This window comes from Physeter macrocephalus, chromosome 18, assembly GCF_002837175.3.
Source record: "Physeter macrocephalus isolate SW-GA chromosome 18, ASM283717v5, whole genome shotgun sequence".
Taxonomy (NCBI): Eukaryota; Metazoa; Chordata; class Mammalia; order Artiodactyla; family Physeteridae; genus Physeter; species Physeter macrocephalus.
In genome coordinates this window covers 56,904,072-56,931,460 of record NC_041231.1, presented here as the reverse complement: position 1 = coordinate 56,931,460, position 27,389 = coordinate 56,904,072, and the positions used below count along the sequence as shown (strand labels likewise).

Below are 27,389 nucleotides of genomic sequence, written 5' to 3'. Positions count from 1 at the left end.
TTTTTTTTTTTTTGCGGTACACGGGCCTCTCACTCTTGTGGCCTCTCCCACCGCGGAGCACAGCCTCTGGACGCGCAGGCTCAGCAGCCATGGTTCACGGGCCTAGCCGCTCTGCGGCATGTGGGATCCTCCCAGACCGGGGCACGAACCCATGTTCCCCGCATTGACAGGCAGACTCTCAACCTCTGCACCACCAGGGAAGCCCTCCTTTGTCTTCTTGATGTCATGAATTACATTAATTGATTTTCAAATGTTGAGCCACTATGTCATACCTGGAATAAATCTCACTTGGTCATGATATTGTTATAATTCTTATAATACGTTGTTAGACTTGATTTCTTAATGTCTTATTGAGGATTTTTGCATCCATGTTAATGAGAGAGCTCGTGGTCTATAGTTTTCTTTTCTTGTAATGTCTTTGATTTTGGCGTTAGGACAATGTTGGCCTTGTAGAATGAGTTAGGAAGTATTCCCTCTACTTCTGTTTGCTGAAAGAGGTTGTAGAGTATTGCTCTTTTTTTTTTTTTTAATGTTTGGTAGAATTCACAAGTGAACCCACCTTGGCCTGGTGCTTTCTGTTTTGGAAGGTTATTAATTATTGATTGATTCCATTTCTTTAATAGAGCCCTATTCAGATTGTCCATTTCTTCTTGTTTGAGTTTTGGGAGATTTCTTTCACAGAATTGGTCCATTTCACTTAGGTTATCAAGTTTGTGCACATAGAGTTGTTCATTGTATTCCTTTATTATCCTTTTAATACATGTCCATGGGATCTGTAGTGATGGTCCTTCTTTTATTTCCAATGTTAGTATTTGTGTCTTCCTTTTTTCTTAGCCTGGCTTAGAGGCATATTGATTTTTGTTCATCTTTCAAAGAACCAGTTTGTGGTTTCATTGATTTTTCTCTATAAATTTCCTGTTTTCAACTTCATTGATTTCTGTCCTGATTCTTATTTCTTTTCTTCTGCTTCCTTTGGATTTAAATTGCCCTTCTTTTTCTAGTTTTCTAAGGTGGAAACTTAGATAATTGTCTTAGATCTATCTTTTCTGTTATATACATTCAGTGCTGTAAATTTCCCTATGAGCACTGCTTTCTCTACGTCCCACAGATTTTGGTAAGTTGTATTTTCATTTTTATTTAGTTAGCAATATTTTAAAATTTTTCTCGAGATTTTTTTATTTGACCCATATATTTGTGTTTTTTTTGTTTGTTTGTTTGTTTTTGTTTTTGTTTTTTTGCGGTACGCGGGCCTCTCACTGTTGTGGCCTCTCCCGTTGCGGAGCACAGGCTCCGGACGCGCAGGCTCAGCGTCCATGGCTCACGGGCCCAGCCGCTCCGCGGCATGTGGGATCTTCCCGCACCGGGGCACGAACCCGCGTCCCTGCATCGGCAGGTGGATTCTCAACCACTGCGCCACCAGGGAAGCCCCATATATTTGTTTAAAGGTATGTTGTTTAATCCCCATTTATTTTGAGATTTTCCAGTTAATTTTCTGTTACTGATTTTTAGTTTAATTCCATTGTGGGCTGAGAGCAACACCTTACATGATTTTTATTCTTTCAAATTTGTTAAGATGTGTTTCATGGCCCAGATGTGGTTTACCTTGGTGAATGTTCCATGTAGGCTTGAGAAGGCTATGTATTCTGCTGTCCTTGGATGAAATCGAGTTTAGATGTCCATTATATCCAATATCCAGTTGATTGGTGGTGGTGTTGAGTTTCATGATTTTCTTAAATCATGAAAATCTTAATGATTTTCTACCTGCTGGATTCATCCATCTGAGGGGAGGTTTTAAGTCTCCATTTATGGTAGTGGATTCATCTATTTACCCTCATGGCTCTATCAGTTTTTCCTCATGTAGTTTGACACTTTGTTGTTAGGCACATGCACTTTAAGGATTATGTTGTCTTTGAGAATTAATCCTTTTGTCATTGTGTAATGCCCTTGTTTATCTCTGATCACTTCTTTGCTTTGAGGTTGGCTCTGCCTGAGATTAATATTGCTGCTCTTGCATTCTTTTGATTAGTGTTAGCATGGTATATTTTTTGCCATCTATTTATTTTAAAACTATATGTATCTTTATATTTAAAGTGGGTTTCTTGTAGACAACATATAGTTGGGTCTTGGATTTTGATCCACCCTGACAATTTGTTTCTTTAATTTGTGCATTTAGGCCGTTGACGTTCAAATGACTGTTATTAGTTGGATTAATATTTACCATATATGTTACTGTCTTCTAGTTGGAACTCTTTAGTTCTTTGTTTTATTTTTGTTCTCTACTCTTTTTCTACCTTTTGTCGTTTTAACTGAGGATTTTATATGTTCAATTTTCTCTCTTTTTCTGGCATATTAGTTATGCTTTGTTTTATAACTTTTTAGCGGTTGCCACAGAGTTTGCAACATATATTTACAGCTAATCCAAGTTCACTTCAAAGAATACTATACAGGCATATCTCATTTTGTTGTACTTCACAGATACTGCATTTTTAGAAATTGAAGGTTTGTGGCAACCCTGCATCAAACAAGTCTGTCAGTGCCATTTATCCAACAGTATTTTCTCACTTTGTGTCTCTGTCACATTTTGGTATTTCTCACAATATTTCAAACTTTTTCATTATTATATTTGTTATGGTGATCTGTGATCAGAGATCTTTGATGTTACTGTTGCAAAAAGATTACAACTCACTAAAGGCCCAGATGATGGTTAGCATTTTTTAGCGATGAAGTACTCTTTAATTAAAGTATATGTGTTCGCTTTTTAAAGCATAATGTACTCTTTTTTTAAAATTTATTTAATTTATTTATTTTTGGCTGCGCGCGGGCTTCCTCTAGTTGCAGCGTGTGGGGGCTACTCTTTGTTGTGGTGTGTGGGCTTCTCACTGCGGTCGCTTCTCTTGTTGCAGAGCATGGGCTCTAGGCGCATGGGCTCCAGTAGTTGTGGCACGCGGGCTTAGTTGCTCTGCGGCATGTGGGATCTTCCTGGACCAGGGCTCGAACCTGTGTCCCCTGCATTGGCAGGTGGATTCTTAACCACTGCGCCACCAGGGAAGCCCCATAATGTACTCTTGATAGACTACAATTTAGTGTAAACATAGCTTTTATATGCCCTGGGACACAAATTCGTGTGACTTGCTTTACTGCAATATTCACTTTATTGTAGTGGTCTGGAACCAAACCCACAAAATCTCTGAGGTCTGCCTGTATCACTTTATAGGCAGTGAGTACCTTATAATAACAAAATAATCCTAATTCCTCCCTCTTGTCCCTTGTATCATAACTGTCACTCATTTCACTTTTATATGACCATACATAATAGAATACATTGTTGGTATTATTATTTTCAACAGACTTATCTGTTAGATCAATTAAGAATAAGAAATTTCTTACTCTTAATTTACCTTTACTTCATCTTTGATGCTCTTCCTTTCTTCATGTAGATCTAAGATCCTGATCTATGTTATTTTCCTTCTTGTTAAAGAACTTTTAGCATTTATTTTAAGGCAAATCTGTCAACAAATTCCCTCAATTTTTGTTTGTCTGAGAAAGTCTTTATTTCTCCTTTAACTTGGAAGGATAATTTCACAGGGCACAAAATTCTAGATTGGTGTTTTTTTTCTCTCAATACTTTAAATATTTCACTCTGTTTTTGTCTTGCTTGTATGATTTCTGAGTAGAAGTCATGTAATCCTCATCCTTGTCCTTCTATAGGCAAGGTGTCATTTGCTCTGGCTTCTTTATCTTTGATTTTCTGTAGTTTGAAAAAGGTATGCCTAGTTGTGGTTGGTTATTTTGGCATCTTTCAGGATTTTTTTCTTTATCTTTGATTTTCTGTAGTTTGAAAAAGGTATGCCTAGTTGTGGTTGGTTATTTTGGCATTTGTTGCTTGGTGTTTGAGCTTTCTGGATGTGTAGTTTGATGGCTGACTTTATTGGGAGAAATTATCAGTCATTATCATTTCAAATATTCTGTTCCTTTTTCTCCTCTCCTTCTGGTATTTCTATTACATGTATATTACACATTTGTTGTTGTTCCACAGTCCTTGGATATTCTGTTTTATTTTTTTTCTAGTCTTTGTTCTTTTCAGTTTTGGAGGTTTCTATTGATATAGCCTCTAATTCAAAGATGCTTTCCTCAGCATGGCCAGTCTATTCATAAACTCAGCATAGGCATCCTTCATTTCATCTGTAGCCTCTTTGTTTTGCTTTGTTTTGTTTTTGGTTCTTAGGATTTCCAGCTCTCTGCTTACATTGCCCATTTATTCTTGCATGTTATCTCCTTTATCCATTGGAACTCCTAGCATATTAATCATAGTTTTAAATTCCTGGTCTGATACTTTCAGAATCCTTGCCATATCTGGTTCTGATGCCTCCTCTGTTTCTTTAAATTGTGTTTTTTTGCCTTTTGGTATGCCTTGCAATATTGTCTTCATAGCCAGGCATGATACACTTGGTAAAGGGAATTGCTGTGAATAAGCCTTTACTAATCAGGAGGTAAGGTATAGTCCTATGATTAGGTCTAAGTCTTTTAGTAAGTTGGACTGTGAACTTTACAAATGTTTCTTTTATTTTTCCCTCTCCCCGCTTAGGTGGGAAAGGATGGCTAGAGCTGACTGGAGTTACGTATTTCCCTTCCCCAGGTCAGTTAGGCTGTGATAACACCCCAGCAGGTCAGGCTCTGGTTAATAGTTTCTTCTGAGGACAGGCCTTGTTAAGAACAGAATGCCTTTGCATTTTTCAAAATGGTTCCTGTTCCCCTCCCTGTGCCAGAAGCAACAAGGGGATTTTGTTTTTCCATATATTTATTGTGAGAACCTGGTTAAGATCCTCAAGGCAAATCCAGCATAATTGTGGAGACCACCATATGACTTTGTCCACCTTGGAGTTTTTAAGTCTCCACACTGAGACAGGTTTTCCTACCCACCTCCCTGCCCCCAGTTATTTGCAGTATTGATTCCTGCATGTGTGTCTCTCCATTGTTGAGAGCAGCAGTTTGTCCTGTGTCTTTCCCTCACTCACAGATCCAGGAAGAGTTGTTGATTTTTCAGTCTGTTCAGCTTTTTATTTGTTAGGACTGAGTGGTGACGTCCAAGCTCCTTACATGTAGACAGAAACCAGAAGTCTATTTATCGCTAAGCTATCTAAACTTAATGTTTTTCCTGCAAGGAAAAGGTTGCTCCTTAGTACTAGCTTCAAGTTATACCTTGCATATATTTAATTGTTTTCTTCTTTATTATTTTAACCTATGTTCATACTTTTTCAATGTTGGAAATTGCTCCAAATTTTTACATATGAATACTCATATATTTTTAGGTAGCTAGGTGAATGGTAGCATTATTTTTCTCTTTTGTATTTTACATCTTTTAAAGCTCCTTACCTTGTGGATATTTTTGCTTTGGCAAGGAATTTCAGAGGAGAATTGTTGCAGTCAATCAGCATAGACAGTTGCTTGATCTTGAGTTTAAGAGAGAAGAAAGAAAAGCACCCATGGTGATGAAGATGATGACAAGCAGCAGGATGCTGCTGATGCTGCTGTATTCACCAAAAAATGTTTAAAAACAACTGAGAAAAAACCTTAAAATTTGGAACATCCTTTTGAGGTCTTTTAACTAATACTTAGTATTTAAATTACATATTAAGTATATATCTTGACAATATATATAAATGGATGAAGCTTGACATTATAATGCCAAATGGAAAAATAAGTTGAGGTAGAATACATACAGTAATTTTAAATAGTATAAACCATATTGTGTACTGTTTGTTTATACCTATTTATAATGAAAGTATAAAAATATGGCATTTATCCATATATATACCAGCTTTGATAGTGATTACTCCTGAGTATGGGTGGGTGATATTGAGGAAGAAAGTATGAAGGGAGATTCAACTATGTCAGTTAAAAAAAAAATTTTTTTTTAAATAAAATCATCCAAAGCAAATGTATGATGTATTTGCATTTGGAAGTCTGGATGGCTGTTATTCTCTACTCTTCTATATGTTTGGAACATTTTGTAATAAATTTTTTAAATAATATATTCTCTATGTTGGAAATTTAGAAACATAGAAAACTAATGTAAAGAAGCCATCACCCAGGTGTTACTACATTTGCATTTTGTCATATTTTTAAAATTTTGTATGCTTTTATGAAATGCAAAAGTGGTATTGTGTATATAGTTTTTTTATTCTTTATATTCTTTTAACATAGCATGAGTCTGAATCATTGCAGGAGTTTAATTAACTGGCATGTTAATTACCTTTCAACATTTTTTAAAATTTCACTTTAAGAAATTGAGACAATTCATATAACATAAATTCACTATTTCAGCCATTTTAAAGCATACAGTTCAGTGGTTTTTAGTATCCTCTGTGTACCTACAGAACATTTTATCACCGCCTAAAGAAACCTTGTACCTCCCAAATCTGCCTTTCCTCCATTAATTTAATTTCTGTTTGAAGACTTACCTATTCTGGACATTTCATGTAAATAAAACCCACATTTAAAAAATATGACCTTTTATGTATGGCTTCATTCCCTTAACATAATCATTCATATTTTTGACATGTATCAGTACTTCCTTTTTATGGCTGAATAATCCATTGTATGGATAATACCACATTTTTTAAATCCACCATTAGTTGATGACATTGACTGTTATGAAAAATGCTGCTAATGACATTTGTGTACAAGTTTTTATGTGGACATATATTTTCATTTCTCTTCCATATATACCTAAGAGTGGAATTATTCATTGACCTGATAACTTTGTGATTAACTTTTTGGGGAACTGCCAGACTGTTTCCCACAGTGGTTTCCCCATTTTACATTTCCACTGGCAACGTATGAGGGTTTTAATTTCTCCTAATCCTCGCCAATACTTGTGTTTTTTTCTAGTTTTTTTTGTTTTACTTGCCTGTTGGTATGAAGTGGTATATCATGGTTGTTGCTTTTGTTTTTTGTGTTTTTTAAATTGTGGTGAAATACATGTAACATAAAATTTACCATCTTAACTATTTGTAAGTGTAGAGTCCAGTGGTGTTAAATAGATCATAATGTTGTGCAATCACCACCACCATCCATCGCCATAGTTTTTCATCTTGTAAAACTTGAAACTGTATCCATTAAACAATAACCTCCCATTTTAACTTTCCCCAGCCCCTAACAACCACCATTCTACTTTCTGTCTCTATGATTTTGACAGCTCTAAGTATTTCATGTAATTGGAATCATACAGTTTTTGTCTTTTTGTGACTGGCCTATTTCACTTAGAGTAATGTCCTCAAGGTTCATCCATGCTGTGGCATATGTCAGAATTTCCTTCCTTTTTTAAGGCTGAAATAATGTTCCATTGTATTTATATACCACCTTTTGTTTACCCATTCATTCGTTGGTGGACACTTTGGTTGCTTCCATGCTTTAGCTATTATGAGTATGTTGCTATGAACATAGGTATACAGATATCTCTTAAAGACCTTGCTTTCGATTCTTTGGGATATATACCCAGAAGTGAAATTGCCAATCATGGTAATTCTATTTTCAATTTTTTTGAGGAACCACCATATTGTTTTCTGTAGCAGCTGTACTATTTTACATTCCTATTAGCAGTACACAAGGGTTCTAATTTCTTCACATCCACATCAACACTTGTTTGTTTGTTTGTTTTGGATAGTAAGCCGTCTTAACAGGTTTGGGGTGATAGCTCATTGTAGTTTTGATTTGCATTTCTCTAGTGATCAGTGAGGTTGAGCATTTTTTCATGTGGTTAACGGCCATTTGTATATCTTTGGAGAAATGTTTACTCAAGTCCCTTGCCCAGTTTTGAATTGGATTTTTTGGTTTTTGGTTGATGAGTTTTAGGAGTTCTCAATATATTCTCAATAGTACTCCTTTATAAGATACATGATTTGCAAATGTTTTCTCCCATTCTATGGATTGCCTTTTTCACTCTGTTAATACTGTCTTTGAGTCACAAAATTTTTAATTTTTCATGAAGTCCAATTTGTCTCTTTTTTCTTTTATTGCTGTGCCTTTGGTGTCATATCTAATCTAATGGCATGAAGCTTTTGCCCTGTGTTTTCTTCTAAGAGTTTTATAGTTTTAGGTCTAACATTTAGGTGTATTTGAGTTAGTTTTTGTATATGCTGTTAGGTAAGGGTCCAACTTCATTATTTTGCACATTGATATCTAGTTTCCCCAGCACTGTTTGCTGAAGAGACTGTCCTTTCCCCATTGAGAGGACTTGGCACCCTTATTGAAAATCATTTGACCATATATTCAAAGGTTTATTTCTGGGTTCTTTATTTTGTTCCATTGGTCTGTATGTATTATATGTATGTCTTTATGCCAGCACCACACTGTTTGATTACTTTAGCTTTGTAGTAAGTTTTAAAATCAAGAAGTGTTTGTCCTCTGCCTTTGTTGTTCTTTTTGGGATTCTTTTGGCTATTAGGGATCCCTTGAGATTCCATATGAATTTTAGGGTGGGTTTTTTACTTCTGCAAAGAAAAAAAATCATTGGATTTTGATATGGATTGCATTGACTCTGTAGATCACTTTAGGTACTATTGTCATCCTCCAGTCAATGAATGACTATGAGATGTTTCCATTTCTTTATGTTTTCTTTAAACAGTTTCTTTAAATAGTTTTCATCATACAAGTCTTTTACTTCATTAGTTAACTTGTATTTTATTCTTTTTGATGCTATTGGAAATTTTTTTGTAATTTCCTTTTTGCATTGTTCATTGTTAGAGTATAGAAATGCAACTGATTTTTGTGTGTTGACTTTCTATCTTGCTGTTTTGCTGAGTTCATTTATTAGCTCTAACAGTTTTTTGTGTATGTGGAATCTAGTGCTTTCTCCCTATGAGATCATATCTGCAAACAGGGGTGATGTTACTTCTTCCTTTCCAATTTTCATGCCTTTTATTTGTTTTTCTTGCCTAATTACTCTGGCTAGAACTTCAAGTACTATGTTGAATAGAGGTGGTGAAAGTAGGCATCCTTGTCTTGTTCCAGATCATAGAGGAAAAACTTCAGTCTTTCACCATTGAATATGTTTGCTGTGGGTTTTTCATATATGGCTTTTGTTATATATCAACATGTAATACATGTTATTAAGTATGTAATATTTTTTATACTATATACTAGTACATAGTATTTCGTATATTAATGTTATTTATACATTTTTTATACATGATATCTCTCAGTTAGATGAAGGTATTCCTCTAATTGGACTCCTCAGGGAAGGCCCATGAGTATCATATTCCTCAAGTCCTCACATGTTTAAATCTGTTTTTTTATAGTGTCATATATGAGAGTTTGGCTAGATAGAAAGGTCTAGGTCATTTGTTCTTTACTTGAATTTCTTGGAATTGTTGTACTATCATCATTTTGCTTGTTATTGTCAAGAACCTAATTTTATGTGTTTCATAACAAACATATCTTTTTTTCCTGAAGTAATAATTAGTTTTTTCTCTATAGCATTGAAGTCTAATAAATTTCCTAGGATATGTCCTAAAGTTGACACTTCTGGTAATGGTGACCCCTTTCAACATTTATATTGATAATTTTTATTTCTGGAAAGCTGTCTTTGATTATAGTTTCAAATATTAGTTTGTTTCACTGTTTTGTTTTTCTTGGATCTTCTTCCTGTTTGTTTGAATTCCAGTTCTATCACCCGGGGTTGTTCAAACCTCCCAAATATCTATTTCATCAACTATAAAATGGAAGTAATAATAGTACCTACCTCATATGGTTTAAATAAGTTAATGCATGTAAAGGTATAGAACATTGTAGGAACACAGAAAGTGATGAGTACATGTTTGTTATTACTTCTCTTGTTACTGTCACCACAAACAGAGCTAATGCAGATAAAATAGTACTTAGAACAATACTTATTACCCTATTGCCTCCTATAGTTGTGGGGTTTGTCTTGTTTTTTAAGTTTCCTCCTGTGCCTTTGTAATCAATCCTCTCCTTAACCTGTATTACTTGAAACCACAGATCTGATTTCTGTCTGTATATCTCTGGGAGTTTCTTTTCCAGAATGCCATGTTATAGAAGCAGATAGTATGGGGTGGCAGTTTGTGTCTGACTTACTTCATGTAGCATAATACTTCTGAGAGTCATCTATGTTGTTGCATGTTTTAGTAGTTTGTTACATTTTATTGCTGAGTAGTATTCTGTTGTATGGATGTGCTATAATTTATTGTGTTTTCCAGCTTTTGGTAATTATGAATAAAGAGACTATAATTATTTGCATACAGTTCTTCATATGGACATAAATTAGTATTTCTATTGAATAAATGCCTAGATGTGGGATTGCTGGTTTGTAAAATAACTACATGTTTAATTTTATAAAAAGCTGCCAAATGGTTTTTGCAAGTGACTATCATTTTGCATTCCCTTCATCAGAGTATGAAGAGTTGCATTTATTTTGTTTGCATCACCAGCACATAGTTTGTTCAGATTTAACAGTTTTGTGGTGGTATCTCATGGTTTTAACTTGCTTTTCCCCAATGACTAATATTATCTTTTCATGTACTTATTTCCCATTCCTTTTTTTCTTTGGTGAAATGTCTGTTCATATCTTTTGCCTATGTTTTGGTTGGGCTGTTCGGCTTTTTATTACTGAGTTGTAAGAGTTCTTTATATATTCTGGAAATAAGTCCTTTATCAGATAGATGTGTGTTTTGCAAACATTTTCTCCCAGTATGTGGCTTGTCTTTATTTTTTTAACATATCTTTCTAAGTAGAAATTTTTAATTTTGATCAAGTCCACTTTATCATTTTCTCTTTTATGGATCTTGCTTTTGGTGTGTCATCTAAGAAATCTCAGCCTACCCCAAAGCTACAAACATTTTCTCATGTTTTTACTTCTAGAAACTCAATAGTTTTAGCTTTTACATTAAGATCTGTTACCTGTTTCAAGTTGATTATGGTCTGTGGTGCAAGAAAAGGGCTGAGGTTCTCTTTGGGGAGGATATTGATATCCTGTCATTCGAACATCATTGTTGAAAAGACTCTCCTTTCTCCACTGAATTACTCACCTTGATAGCCTTGTCAGAATAGGTTGACTTGTATACACGTCAGTCTATTTTGGGATTCTTCTGTTTTATTGAGATCTCTATATATCTATCCTACACCATGTTGTCTTGAAATCAGGTAGCGTGAGTGATTAAACTTTGTTCCTCTTTTTCATAATTATTTTGGCTGTTCCTAGTCCTTTGCTTCATATAAATTTTAAATTGGCTTATCAACATCTACCCCAGTGAGTTGGGATTTCTACTTTTATTGGGAGTACATTAAATCTATACATAGTTTGGGGAGAATTGTTATCTTAACAATATGAAGTCTTCTGATGCATGAACATGGTTATCTCTTCATTATTTTATTTCTCAGTTTTGGCTTTAATTTTTCTAGATTATGTATTAGTCATTTGAGATCATCTCTTCTAGTATAAGCACTTAAAGGTATAAGTTTCCCTCTAAGCACTGTTTTAGCTGCACTGCACAGACTTTTTTTGAGAAATAATATTTGCATACCATAAAATTTACCCTTTTAAAGTATACAATTCAGTGGCTTTTAGTTTAAAATAAAGTTATAACACAAATTCCAGGGTTGCAATTTTCTCACTTTTAAATTTTTCAATATTTTAATATACTCCCTCCCCTGTTCACATCATAGAATAGGACCCACCTTGTTATTTGACCCTGTTCAAAGGCAAACCTTTTCAAAGTTGGCATGGTTTAGGGGAGGAGATTGGAGTGTATTTTGTCACACATGTGCACTGTAACATTGAATTCAAAGCAGTGTTTCATAGTCTCTTAGAAGTCTCATACAGCTCTAAGTGCTGTAAATCTAAGAGTGTTTCCTCTTTTCTTCCTCTCTCCCTCCCTTTTTTTTGTTTGTTTGTTTGTTTTACAATTTCCCAAAAGATTGGATGTCACTTGTAGTTTGTTTTAATGTACTAACAGAAATAGAAGCCCATTTTGAAAGTAAAGAATTCCTTGAAATAAGCTCTATAGAAAGCATACTGTTAAATTTGAACATGGAGATAACTCTTTTAATACAGAATTACCTATAATGTTTAATACAGAATTACCTATAATGGGACTTACATCTATCATTTCTTACTCAATTCATCGTAAAGATGACCCTTTGCTCTCTTGGCATAAGTATTTAGAGCTTGTGTTTCTAAAATTTTAAATTCTGTTTTCTGAAGGTGCTAATATAATTTTGATTTTTCAAATGAGTGTGTGAACTCTTCGATTAGTTTTTTTAAGACAATAGAGATTTGTCAACTTTTTGAACCTTCATTTATTGCACGTTGTCTTTCCAGTTCAGAGTAATTGAGAATTTTACTGACATATCATTAGGCCTTCTAGAAATTTTAAGAATATAAATTTATTGAAGATATGATTGTGGTATCTGAAAATTTCTAGGTAATGATAAGTTTTCAAAAATGGATGCTCATAATTATATGTGAGATATAGATGATCACATTCAGATGAAGAAAAACTACAGATTAAGGTGTTATGTCTAAGCAAACCTACCATATAAAAATGTAGACTTACTGAACAAATTTATTCTTTAGTTAAAAATCTTAATTTGTTGATATTAATCATCTTAAGATAGAAAATATAACAAATGGAAAAATAGAAGTTCCTTTTAAGATGATTCTTTTTACTAAAAACTATGTAACTAAAAAAAAAAAAAGTCAAAGCTATTCCTAAAATGTCTGACTACTGTCCAGTGTTATAAATGTAATATATATTAAGTGGATCCAAGTATCTGTATAACCTCATTACTCTTTTTAAAAAATAATCTGCTTTTTGAAATACAAGTTTACTAAACATTTAACCTTTTTTCATTCAGCAGGAACATTTATAAACTTTATTATATCAGTTGCTTGTTTGTTTTTTAGGTAAAATCTGTAAAAACTGGGTCAGTTTTTTGGACGATGTGCTGCTGCTTGTCATATTTCTATATGGTAAGATTTCATGTTTGAAACTACATGAGGGCAAACAAGTCTTTGGCAGCTGGATCATTGCCTCCTCTTCATCATTCCCTTCTCAGCCAGAGCTACTTCTCCACTTCGTTTCTTCTGCAGTCTTTAAGATCTTTTGTTTAATGTATTCTCTTTCCTTACTACCACTCTCTTCCCTACTCCCACCTCAGGGCCTGGTATGGACTTTTACTTTAGTGGGGAGGACTAATACTCAACCCCTCAAACGTAATACTTGCAGCAAGTGAAACAAAAACTTTGCTTTCAGATGTACAACTTTTCCTAAATAATGGTCACATTCTCTAGGTTAACCTGTAAACTACTTAACATAATTTTTTTCAACAGATTTCTTAAGATTGGGGTTCAGTATTACCTCTTTAATCTCCTGCCTTTCTTTCCCACACCACAGCCTATATAGTAGTCTTATGCTGAAAATTAATGATAATCTTAAGTAATTTTTTTTTGTTTCTTAAACAAATGTCATGGAATTTGTGCTTCCATATTATCCATGCCCCTTTTAAAGTGGTTAAAAGTTAGGGCACATTCTGTGCAGTTGTACTCAATAATAGCAAACCCATTCTCTTTCAAGTTTAGACTGAAATTTTGGAAATAACCAGAAGTCCTTCAGTTAGAACTGGAACTCAACAGAGTAATGTTGTCTTTGGTGAAAAATAGCGTATGAATGAAGCAGTAAACTGGTGTTCTTATATGAATTGTAAACTGAAGCCCGTTTCTTATAAATTGTTCTTATACATTTTAGACAAGGGCAGCATTGTTAGAACATGTATGTTAACATATAGTCTCCTAAGGTGACTGTTGGTACAAATGGTTCTTTTAAGCTTTTAATTATTAGAGAACATGCAAGAACTTTGATCTTGACAGACCTTATTGCCTATTACTGAATGTACTTAATAAATTCTGTTGGTTTGGAATAAACATAATCTTTAGAATATTTATTGATTTAGACCAGAACATAACATACTCAATTGTCTGGTAAATAGAATTATTCTAATTTTGTGCTACAGGCTAAACATTGAACTGGGATCTTGATTTGTATCCATTGGTAGGAAGAAATTTATACCCAGGGTAGCACTTTTTGTCTTGAGGATCACAAAGCACATCCAGATCATGAGTATTCCTTTTAGTTGTTGACTAATTCTAACATCCATTGTTCTTATTCTTAGTGAAGTTTCTTGCAATGTATTTATCATCAAAAATGGAGGGAGTAAAAGGGTTTTTTTTCTTTTAAAAATTTATGATCTATATTCTAAAAGTCTATCTCCATGACAGTCTTTTTATTGCCAATTCACAAATTATAGTGTTCTCAGTGTTCTTATAAGTTTAATTTAATTTGACCATTTCTCCAGTGAATATATAAAAGTGTATTGGATTTATGGTATTGTGTTGTTTTACTTATCAATAAGAGTAAAGAAAAATACGTTATTTGTAGGTTACAAATCCATTTTTAAGCATCTCAAAATTGCTGAAAATTCTAGTGTTTATATTTGCTTATATGTTTAGATTGTCATGATATGTCATCACAAAACTTATCTATTTTAAAAAGCAAATATATAAATCATTTAACTTAGCATTTCTTTACTCATAGGTCTCTGCTTGGGGTGGTTATGTGTTTATTATCAACCTTATTCCACTGCATGTATTTGTGTTGTTACTAATGCAGAGATACAGCAAAAGAGTCTACATAGGTAAGTGATTGACTTCTGATAGCTGTCAAGTTCTAAGAGGTGTTTCATATACATTCTTTTCATTGAACAGACATTTCTGTTAGGTTAGTATTATTCATGAGGAGGTAAAAATAATTTTAGATTTATTTTGCTTTTTGTATTAATAAGGAGGGTCAGGCATTTTTACTAAGTGTGTTGTTATCAACTTTCCCTTAATGAGTTTTTGTCGAAATTAGTCTAGATTTAATATTTGTCAACCTTTTTTTTTTTTTTTGTGGTACGCGGGCCTCTCACTTTTGTGGCCTCTCCCGTTGCGGAGCACAGGCTCCGGACGCACAGGCTCAGCGGCCATGGCTCACGGGCCTAGCCGCTCCGCGGCATGTGGGATCTTTCCGGACCGAGGCACGAACCCGTATCCCCTGCATCGGCAGGCGGACTCTCAACCACTGCGCCACCAGGGAAGCCCAACCTTTTTTTTTAATTCGGGGGAATGGGCATTTTTATCATTCACATATACATATTATTCAAATTTAGCTTACTCACTGTAAGAGATTAAAGATCCTTAACAGTTTAATAAACTTTTGAAAGCTCTTTCTGTATAATATACAACAGACTGTCTTAGTCCATTCGAGCTGCTATAACAAAATACCAGAGACTGAGTAGTTTATAAACAATAGAAATTTATTTCTCAGTTTTGGAGGCTAGAAAATCCAAAATCAAGGCACCAGAATGCTCACATTCTTGTGAGGGCTGTTTTCCTGTTCCACAGCTGGTACCTTCTTTGTCCCCACCTGGTAGAAGGAATGAGCAAGCTCTCTGAGGCCTCTTTTAAAAGGGTACTGCTCCCTTCGAGCCCTCATTACCTAATCACCTCCCAAAGGCTACCTCCTAATACCATTTCCTTGGGCATTAGGTTTTCAACATTGAATTCTGGGGAGAAACAAATATTCGGACCATAGTAGAGACTGAGTATTTTCTCTACACGATTTTAATTTGCTCTACAGGTTTTAAAACATTTCTTTTGAATAAGATGCTTAGTAATAAATGATGTCTCAAATCTTAGAGCTCATTTTCTATGAGAGAGGCAGAACTTTTATGGGTTGAATTAATCACAGAGAAGTTACGATCTGAAACCAGTGTCTTAGTAAAATAATATAATTCCATTATAATAATGTTGGAAAACAGTACAAAAAGATATAAATCTTATTTACTTGATTAAAAAACATAGTAATTTGGCAGTTTCTCAAAAATTTAATCATAGAGTTACCATGTGACCCACAATTCCACTCCTAGGTATATACCTAAGAGAATTGAAAATATATATTTACTTTGTAACTGCTTAGGATGTGTCTATATGAACTGTGTACTATATGCTTCTGTTATAGTCCTTACAATATTTTATTGTCTTATTTTCTGTAACAATTTTCCGTGGATTCTTTGGGCTTAAGGTATATTAAAAGGGAGACTGCAATTCTGGGACTTCCCTGGTGACGCAGTGGTTAAGAATTCGCCTGCCGATGCAGGGGACACGGGTTCGATCCCACGTGCCACAGAGCAACTAAGCCAGTGGGCCACAACTAAAAAAAGAAAAGAAAATATATATCTACACGAAAACTTGTACTGTAACCTTCATAGCAGCATTGATTATTCGTGATAGCCAAAAAGTGAAGACAAACCAATGTCCATCAACTGATGAATGGATAAAGTGTGGTATATCCATGCAATGGAATATTATTTGGCAATGAAAAGGAATAAAGTACTGATAACATGCTACATCATGAGCCTTGAAAACATTGTGCTAAGTAAAATAATATTTTATTGTCTTATTTTCTGTAACAATTTTCCGTGGATTCTTTGGGCTTAAGGTATATTAAAAGGGAGACTGCAATTCTGGGACTTCCCTGGTGACGCAGTGGTTAAGAATTCGCCTGCCGATGCAGGGGACACGGGTTCGATCCCACGTGCCACAGAGCAACTAAGCCAGTGGGCCACAACTAAAAAAAGAAAAGAAAATATATATCTACACGAAAACTTGTACTGTAACCTTCATAGCAGCATTGATTATTCGTGATAGCCAAAAAGTGAAGACAAACCAATGTCCATCAACTGATGAATGGATAAAGTGTGGTATATCCATGCAATGGAATATTATTTGGCAATGAAAAGGAATAAAGTACTGATAACATGCTACATCATGAGCCTTGAAAACATTGTGCTAAGTAAAATAAGCCAGACACAAAAGGCCATATACTGTAGGATTCTTTTTGTATGAAGTGTCCAGTGCAGGCAAATCCATAAAGGCAGCAAGCAAATTAGAGACAGGAAGTTGATTTAGTGGTTTCCAGGGGTCTGGGGAGTAGAGGAGTGACTGCTAATGGGTATGGGGTTTCTTTTGGGGGTGAGGAAATGTTCTGGAATTATACAGTGGTGATAGTTACACAGCTTTGTGAATATAATAAAAACCACTCAATGGTACATTTTAAAAGGATAGGTTTTTTTTTTTAGTATAAATTATATCAATTTTTAAAAGTTAGAGTATATTAATTATATTTATAGCCATTTCAGCATACTTTATAACAATCACCACTGAAATACATACATCTGTATCAAGTTCTTCTTACATAGCACAAACTGTCCTAAATTCTTCACGTGTATTTAACTCATTTAGTCTTCATAACCACACTGTGAAGATAGGTACTATAACTATCCTCATTTTACAGATGAGGAAAGAAGAGAAGACATAATTTGCTCAAAATCATGTAGCTAGTAATGGAGCTGAAGCCTGAACTTAGATCTTTTGGCTCCATAGCCCATAATGCAAAAAAATCACTGTAACTGTGTGCCTGCCATGTAAATAAATACCTTACTGGGGAAATATATCAACCTATGATAAATCTCTTTACCCTGAAAACACTGTAAACAATCATTGGAATCCAGAAAAGAAGATGACAGATTAAACAGTAACTCTCGGCTTTTTGTTTTGGAACTATACAAGGAAAAACATTTTATTTTATTTATTTATTTATTATTTTTTTGTGTGTGTGGTATGCGGGCCTCCCTCTGTTGTGGCCTCTCCTGTTGCGGAGCACAGGCTCCGGACATGGCTCACGGGCCCAGCCGCTCCGCGGCATGTGGGATCCTCCCAGACGGGGGCGCGAACCCGGTTCCCCTGCATTGGCAGGCGGACGCGCAACCACTGCGCCACCAGGGAAGCCCAGGAAAAACATTTTAAGTTAAATGGTTATGGGGAGGAACTAAGAGTTTCTTTGTTTAATTTTAAAAATTGGGGTCCTGAAAATGTAATGGTCAGGAGAACAGAGTTAGGGAGAAGATTGAGGGATAGACTTTTGTGAAATGCCCCTGAATCAGGAAGAGGAAGAACTAAAGGAAGAGTTAGAAGTAGCCAGATAAATCACATTGTTAAGGAGGTCAAATGGGAGTATTTTCTACATAAAAGTTTAAAGCATGAACAGTGACCAAGTCCTCTTAAGTTTTAGCACTAAGATCAAGTAGGATGAGAGTTGAGAAAAGACCTTGTATTTGATGAATAGGATTTCTCTGGTCACTTTAGAAAAGCATACAGTTAACACTGCTTTGGTTGGCTCTTGAGAATATAAGAATATTAGAAGAGCTTTTCAGAGGGAAGAAAAATAAAATGGGTTAGGGATGTTATGGATGTGTATGAAGTTAGATTAGCAAAGTCTTAGATAATTTCATGGTGTTCAAATTCTCCACCCCGCCCTACTTGTTTCTATTTAGCTCTAGAAGTTACCAAGGAACATCATCTTATACTTTCAAATTATATTTCTTTGTTTTTTTCCTGCTGTACTATCCTTGATTTCATTTTAGGTATCAGTACGAAGTATATTTGCTATTTTTAAAAGTTGTGATTGTCTCTCCACTCAGGTGTTTTGAACAAGTCACTTCTTGCTGCTTTTACAAATAAAGCTTATAAAATAATAGTTTACAAGACTCATTCTCTACATAGTTTGCAATGAACAGCATCCTGGAGAAAGAAAAATTATTTTTCTCATTATGTATATCTGTTAAGTTAGTCATTGTATTTCTCTCTGCTGGTCAAGAAGAATCCGTGGAGGGTTTTTTTATTTTTAGTTTTTGGGGGGTGTGGGGGGAATCTTGTGAGCTTTAATTTCATATAAGTTTCTTACCATTTTTCACCCTGCTTATTTACCAGCATTCACAGTAGTCAAGTAATCAAGCAGTAATAAAGTATCTTTATTAGTCAAAAGCTTCAACAGTCTTACAAGCCTTTAATCATATTTGTTAATAATAAAGCAAAATTGGTTGAATTTTAAAGTATTTCCTCACTATGTTTCTTTTGGTTGGTACTATTTTGGTTGAGAGAGACAAGGGGATGGCAAAGGAATATTTTGTTAGCCCTTTCCATTATCACCCAGGAGATAAAGCAACTCAGAAATGGTAAGGTGATTTAATGGTGGATCAAAGTTAACAGGAGTATAATAGTGACAAAACCTTTTCTAACTTTATTTAAGTAAAAGGAAGTATAGCAGTACTTTAAAAGCATGAAGGGTACTGTCAATGTAAGTTGTTTAAGAAGGTACTTAAAGGTTAGTTTGGGGAACAGCAGGAGCTTCTTGAAAACTTGACGTTCTTTTGGAACTCGAATCAGGCCTTTCAGTGCCTTTTATTTTATAGAACAATTCATTTGTACACCTTAAGTCAAGGACAGTGGTTTGTTTCTTCTCTGTATCATTCTGGTCCCACCCCATACCCTTGGATTAAAAAAAAACAAAGTACTTAAAAAATTTTTTTTTAATTTTTTTTAATTTTTGGTTGCGTTGGGTCTTTGTTGCTGTGCACAGGCTTTCTGTAGTTGCGTCGAGCGGGGGCTACTCTTCATTGCGGTGTGTGGGCTTCTCATTGCAGGGGCTTCTCTTGTTTTGGAGCACGGACTCTAGGTGTGCTGTCTTCAGTAGTTGTGGCGCGCGGGCTCAGTAGTTGTGGCTGGCAGGCTCTAGAGCACAGGCTCAGTAGTTGTGGCACTCGGGCTTAGTTGCTTCGCAGCGTGTGGAATCTTTCCGGACCAGGGTTCGAACCCATGCCCCCTGCGTTGGCAGGCGGATTCTTAACCTCTGCGCCACCAGGGAAGTCCCCAAAAAAATAAAGTACTTTAAGAGTGAAAAGATGTTTAGGTTCTGTTTCAGAAGATTACTATTTGTCCCAAATCAGAGAGATTTTCTTTGGTTAAAAATAACCAAACAGAATAACAGACCTTGTATATATCTTCCTAATGGTAATTTGGGGGGAATTCTGACACATTGGAAGTATGGTCTGCAGTAGTGAAGGCCAGTAACTGTACTTCCACAGGATGGCAGTGTGATAAACATTGTCATGATGTAATAAATGATTTACTACATTATTGGTCTTGTGCATTTTCTTAGAGCTGACTACTTTGATGGAAAGCTTTATTTGTCTGGTTTAAAGGGTAAGAAAAGTAGGTTAAGATGGATGGATAGAAGGTTGTGATAGATGTAGATAGTAGTTTGGTCAAATTTCATAAAGAGTCCGGAGGAAGAATTGGTGGAGAATGATTGCCATGTGTTTGTGTTGTTGAGGTCTTTTGAGAACATTAGAGAATGGTACAGGTGTCAACTGCCTCTTCAATGCCCATTGTCAAGAAGAGGAGCTCTCTCCCTCTAAGTTTTTATAGAGCCAGGGTTTTTTCCACTAATGTCACATGTACTTGCTTCATTGTATTGTGGTTATTTGTGTACATCTCTGATTTCCCCAATTAGATATCTAACTCTTAGAGGATAGGATTGATCTTAATAAGATTTTGTATTTTTAGAAAGTCTTGACCATGATAGACCTAAACTTAATATTTGAATGAATTAATTAAAGAGAGAATTTTTAAACACACTGTTTGATGCTGTGGTATAAAGACTGGAGAAAAACTTGTTTTCATTTTGCAGTGGAGATTGTGTTTATTTTTAAGAATTGAAAGTTACTTCACTATTTCTTAATACTCAAGTATATCTAATCCTTATTTTCTATGTTTTAAAACATGGGTTTGTAAATGGGGTTTAAATTGAGGTATGGAGATGTATATCTAATTTTAGAGGTTCAAGAAGAAGGGCAGAATTAAAAGCAAGATGAGCTTGTGACATTTTATATTACTTGGCAGGCAGTCCTGAATTTAATAGTGTTAAAAAAGCAAAATTCAACTGAGTAAATTTTAAGTATTTAATTGGCTTTATGAATGATTCATAAGTTGAGCAGCATCACATCTAGCCAAGTAGAAAGGAGCTCCAAAGAGCCTCAGAAAGGGAAAGATTTTTATAGGCAAGACAAGGAAATTCACAAACAGAAATGACTTTCAGGCTTAGGTAACCTACCTATTGGGGAGGGAAGGGTCTGTGTGTCAGATTACCTCATCTTTCTTTGGTGAGGGGGGTTTAGAAAGAATTACCTCATTGGTGCTGACCAGCAAATTCCACACTGACCAGTTAGGATTGCATTCCTGGGGAAGGTTGTGACTGCAATTAAGGTTATGAATTAAGTTTTGATTTTAGCCCAGGTGACTCCATTTGGGGACTGTCATTTCTTTAACAATGGAAATATTGGTGTCTTAAAGAGTGCTGTGAAGTAGAACATATATCCCCCTATGTAAACATCTCAGTATCAGTGATCCAAAAAAGATAAAAATAGGGAAGACATGAATCCAGTTCTCTGAAAAGGAAATGGTTATCTTTGGATTATTGCATATAGCACGTTTATCAGCTTTGTATCATTGGTGCATGTAAGTAGGTATAAATGAGGTTAATTTGGATAGAGGAATATTTATAGGTAAAATATTGTTGAGAACTTGTCTGTTTCTGTTAGTTCAGATTTATTTGACATTAATCTATATTTACAAAGTAATGTTTACAAATTAAAGTCCCACCTGGCCTTTTTTATGTTTGCCGAGATTGAATTTCTTTTTCTTGAACTCATCTCCATCTTTTTATTAACTTGAACTCTAGTGCACCTACTTCTTTTTTTTTTTTAATTTATTTTATTTGGCTGCATTGGGTCTTTGTTGCTGTGCGCGGGCTTTCTTTAGTTGCGGCGAGCAGGGGCTACTCTTCGTTGCAGTATGCGGGCTTCTCATTGCGGTGGCTTCTCTTGTTGCAGAGCATGGGCTCTAGGCGTGTGGGCTTCAGTAGTTGTGGCTCACGGACTCTAGAGCACAGGCTCAGTAGTTGCGGTGCACGGGCTTAGTTGCTCCGCGGCATGTGGGATCTTCCTGGACCAGGGCTCAAACCCGTGTCCGCTGCACTGGCAGGCGGATTCTTAACCACTGTGCGACCAGGGAAGCCCTAGTGCACCTACTTTTTTATAAAATGTTTTCTTCTTCACTAATGACCATAAATGCCTCTGTGAAGTTGCATAAAACCACTGAAATGAGAATATTACACGGTTAGTCTTCTCTTTGGGATATGCCTGGAAATGAACTTGAGCAGATCTCTGAGAAGAAACTTCATTGATAGTTTCCAGGCAAGTGATTGCTGAAATTTTTACATTACCAAGCACAGTATAGTCCCATTTGAAGAGACAGTATGATGTGTATACCCATCATGTATATGTGTGCCCACCATGCCTTCTAGTGATTATTTCTGGAAAATGTGACTTAAAGGGAAGTAAATGGGCTAGAGACTTTCACTTTTTACTGTGTTGTTGTTTTTTGTTCTAAACAATACATTACCTTTACAATTAAGAACAAACCAAACAACAAAAAAGAACAAACCAGTAATCCATGGAAACAGATGCAGATTTGTGTTTGCCTTGCCCTGGGATAGAGGGGATGGGATGAGTATGAGGTTTTCTTTTGGGATGATGAAAATGTTTTGGGACTAGAGAGGTTTGGTGGTTGCACAACATTGAGAATATACTAAATACCCCTGAATTGTTCACTTCAAAATGATTATATGTGAATTTGACCTGAATTTTTTTTTAAAAGACTTTACTTTTTTGTTCAGTGTGTGCCATTTGCCATATCTAATCCAAATTCTGTGGCAGTGTTATATAATATTCAGTGTTCATTTGTGTTTATAAGAAAGGGAAATACAGCCTCAGAGGTGATTGTAGTGTTTGGATATAAGTAGACTTAACTATAATTAATACACATAAATGACATAAGGTTTTCTCAGGCTTGGCCTTTCTAATTGTGCCTTTTTTTTTTTTTTTTAATTTTTGACTGCGTTGGGTCTTCGTTGCTGCGCGCGAGCTCTCTCTAGTTGCGGTGAGCAGGGGCTACGGCTACTCTTTGTTGTGGTGCGCAGGCTTCTGATTGTGGTGGCTTCTCTTGTCGCAGAGCACAGGCTCTAGGCGCGTGGGCTTCAGTAGTTGTGGCACACAGGCTCAGTAGTTGTGGCTCACGGGCTCTAGAGCACAGGTTCAGTAGGTGTAGCTCACGGCCTTAGTTGATCCACGGCATGTGGGATCTTCCCAGACCAGGGCTTGAACCCGCATCCCCTGCATTGGCAGGCAGATTCTTAACCACTGTGCCACCAGGGAAGCGCCTCTAATTGTGCCTTTGTGTGTTCAGTATTTCTCCAGGGTTTAATTTCTCAGCTCTAGGTGTCTAAAAGGCCTGTTGATCATAGAATCTTAGCTTATTATTATTGGGGCGGAGGAGGGGAGGGATCTACAAATCTTGTCCAAACTCCTCATTCTGTTGCGAGGAAACAAACTTTTGTTTTTAAGTAGTTGTTCAAGGTCACACAATGACCTTGTTCCCATTTTTTTTCTAATTCTGCCCCTGTGACTCTTCGTCTGGGTGTCTACACAGAATGATTTGTTAAAGAAACACACTGTTATTAGATAACCCATCAACCAGATTGGTTGACAGTTCAAATATATGTGACATAGAAATTCTTATTCATATTTACTTAACTTTTATTGCATTTGTGTTCAACTGTCTTATTGAGGGTAATTGTATTCCAACACTAATATGTCTGGAAAGTACATTGTTGGATGGGTTACTCCTGCAGCGTCCTCTAGACAACTGATTCTCTATTAGCTTGAGGTCATCAGAAACTTTATACATTGGTCCTTCCTATTACATTTACTTAAGCTTCTTATCCTTTTTCTAACACTGTAGTCATCTCTCATCAGACAGCTTGGACGGCAACTTAACATTTGAACCATTAACGCATAATTTACCTTCTATAAATGGGTTTCTTTTAAAAGCAAATAAGCATTCTTTCTCAGCTGAGTTGAGTGAAGAGAAGCATATGCTGTACTGTACAATGTAGCATACAGATATGCCTGCTATAACAGTTCTCTTGCAGTCTTTTTTTTCTAATAGAGTACTTTATTTGCCAACAACTAAATATTGACTGTACTTCATAAAGTATGTGAATAAGCTTTATAAATGGAATAATCTTCACATTAACTTATTTTACATGAGTTTTAACTTCATTTCTAAATAATTTTTAATTACAGTGATTCCAAATACTTTCACTGTAATCAGCTTGTCTGGTAGTGATCTGTGAACACCTAAATGCAAAAATAAGTCTGTTATACAAATTGTAGCCCCTCCCCAATTTACCTATACACTTAGGTTGATATAAGCCAAGAATACTATATAGTATATTCAGTGCCAAAAGCAAATAAGTTTCCTTTATTAGATCCTAATAAATTCAGTAACTAGTCTGTTTTATGGCTTGACTTCTGTGTACTTAGTTCTTTTGTTCTTTAATCACAGAAAACTTAGCGGATAGACATAAGATTTTTTTTAACTGGTTAAGTACTGTACAAAAGTGTTAGGAGACTATAAATAGGGTGTGAATACTTAAAAGCTTTTGAGACAATAGCAGCTATTCATATATGATGATGATAAGTATTCATTTGGTCATGCATACTTTGGGTTAATGCCAGTAGGAATGATGTTTAGTTATATATTACGTAGCTTCTTGGGTTATGTCACTGAATATTAATGATAGATTGAAAAAAAACTTGATTCCATTTTCAGGAGAGTAAAACACCAGTCTCCTTAAAATAATATTTTTTTAAATGGCAGAAAGAATTTCACGATTTATAATGTACGATTAACCATCAAATACGTATCAAATAGAATAGTCACGTCAGTATTCTATTCTTAAAATAAGTTCAGTTAAAACTTTGTTAAAAATATATGAGTTGTGTATATATTTATGTTTTAAGTACTTATTGGTAGTAGTAAATTATCCTTGTTTCCTATTTTGTCTTTATAGCATATAGCACTTTCTATATTGTGGGCTTAATATTATCCATGCAGATACCCTTTGTGGGATTCCAGCCAATCAGAACAAGTGAACACATGGCAGCTGCAGGTATGAAAAATATTTATTTTCTTTCTTCTAAAGAATCTGTGAAGGTATGACTGGCCGATCTTCAGTGGAATGGAGGGTTCTTTTGGGGTTTTGTAGTTGTTTTTAATTTTCATCGTATTGGTTCTAAAACATCACCACTATAAAATATGAATATCATAGAGTTTCTGATAGTGTGCCTAAAAGTGCCTATCTTGCCAGCTGTGACTGTTTTGAAAAAACAAAACATCCTTTTTTGCAAACACTAAATAACATTTGCTTTGTATAAATTAAATACTGTATCTGCACACTTACTGTATCACTGAGTTTTCATTTTACCAAATTTAGATGGAACATTTCATTTTTATGTTCTGTACATCTCACTAAAATATTTTATCCATATCTACTAACTGGAATTAATGGCTTTCATATTGATTATAAGGTCATATAATTCCTCTCCCTAAAGCAGAGCATTTTGCCGTCATTAATCTCGGTCACAAATAACAAGATACAGTGGGAGATCTGTGAATAAAACTTTATCAGAGATTCTGCACACAAGGTGCATGATCCATAGGAAGTCTGTGGGTAATTATTTTGTTTGTAGCATTTTATAAATATCAGTATATTTAACTTTCTGAGATGATGTTCCATAGCTTTTATCATCAGATTCTCAGTAATAATCTTGAACCATCTCCACCCCCCACCCAACTATAAACAGTAACCATATATCAGGATTCTCCTGATCCAGGTCATTTGTATCCTTCAGTAAATCTGAGAATTATTTTTTTAGTGATGTTCCTTTATTTTTTTTATTTTTTTCCTAGAAAACATGTTGCTAAAATATGGGACAAAGGGTGGAATTTAATGTGCTGAATAGGCTTCAGTTATTGAAATGAGATTTTTCTTGCTTGGCCCGTGTGTGGGGAGTCTGTCTGATCATTTTGAAAAAAATATGTAACAGAATTTTTTGAATGTATTAATTGGTTAACTGTCATTTGACAAAGGAAATGTCAGATCAAATGACTAGTCTTTGATATGAATGGTACAAGGTATTCTAAGAAGGTCTTCCAAATTAACGTTTGTAAATGTCCTTGGTAAAAATGCTTTGTTGATTACTTATATGAACCTTTTCTTTAATTAGGTGTCTTTGCATTGCTGCAAGCTTATGCTTTCTTGCAGTATCTGAGAGACCGATTAACAAAACAGGAGTTCCAGACCCTGTTCTTTTTGGGTGTATCACTAGCTGCAGGTGCTGTGTTCCTTAGTGTCATCTATTTGACTTACACAGGTAGGTGTCATCACCTGTAGGATATGAATCTTGTCTCTAGGTTATTGCAAAAGGTAATTCTTTTTCAAATTTTGTACATGTTCCATTTATCCTAGTAGGTCAAATATTGTGGTATCTTTACAAACTGTATGAAAATAATGGTCAAAGGTTCTAAAATATGAATAGCACTACAAATTTTGATTTTTTTTTAACAGTATCTTAATTTTGCTGCTTCAGTTTCTGATAAATCCACTTTCAAGCATCCTTCTCTTGATGGATGAATAGGCCCAAAATGTATAAAATTCAAAGCTTCCAGTGTTAACAGTGCAGGTTTACCCTCCCTTGTGTACATATACTCTATCTCCTGATTTTAAACAGTCAACCAAATCAATTTCAGTCTGCTTCTGGATTCTGAGTTACTTTCTAATCCTGACTTTACTAGTCCCTAGAAACAAGTCAAATTCTTTCTGAAGGTATATCAAATTAACGTACCAGCCTATGTCATAAAATCATGAAGAATTAATTGACAGGAATAAAAGGCATGAATGTTTAAAATCATCTTTGTGGACTTCCCTGGTGGCACAGCGGTTGGGAGTACACCTGCCAATGCAGGGGACACGAGTTCAAGCCCTGGTCCAGGAAGATCCCACATGCTCCGGAGCAACTAAGACCATGTGCCACAACTACTGAGCCTGCACTCTGGAGCCTGCGAGCCACAACTACTGAAGCCCTCGTGCCTAGAGCCCATGCTCCACAACAAGAGAAGCCACAGCAATGAGAAGGCTGTGTACTGCAACAAGGATTAGCCCCTGCTCGATGCAACTAGAGAAAGCCCATGCACAGCAATGAAGATCCAACGCAGCCAAAAATAAATAAATTTTTAAAAAAATTAAAATCATCTTTGTAATTTATCTAAATTTGGCATACTGGACACCTCTCACTTTTTAAAATTATCCAATGCTATCTTAATATCTTAGCTTTATTTTACTAGTCAACTAGAGGTTTAAGAGAGAATTGGAGGGCTTCCCTGGTGGCGCAGTGGTTGAGAGTCCGCCTGCCGATGCAGGGGATACAGGTTCGTGCCCCGGTCCGGGAAGATCCCACATGCCGTGGAGCAGCTA

General features: G+C 35.5%; 1 protein-coding gene across 1 annotated transcript in view; it reads left to right on the top strand.

Moving 5' to 3' along the window:
- STT3B (STT3 oligosaccharyltransferase complex catalytic subunit B) overlaps positions 1 to 27,389 on the top strand; it is a 105,717-nt gene that overhangs the window by 60,355 nt on the left and 17,973 nt on the right. The window contains exons 4-7 of the mRNA XM_024116489.1: positions 12,923 to 12,988; positions 14,610 to 14,709; positions 24,927 to 25,025; positions 26,143 to 26,289. Coding sequence (XP_023972257.1) covers positions 12,923 to 12,988; positions 14,610 to 14,709; positions 24,927 to 25,025; positions 26,143 to 26,289 — 412 coding nt within the window. The remainder of the gene's footprint in view (positions 1 to 12,922; positions 12,989 to 14,609; positions 14,710 to 24,926; positions 25,026 to 26,142; positions 26,290 to 27,389) is intronic.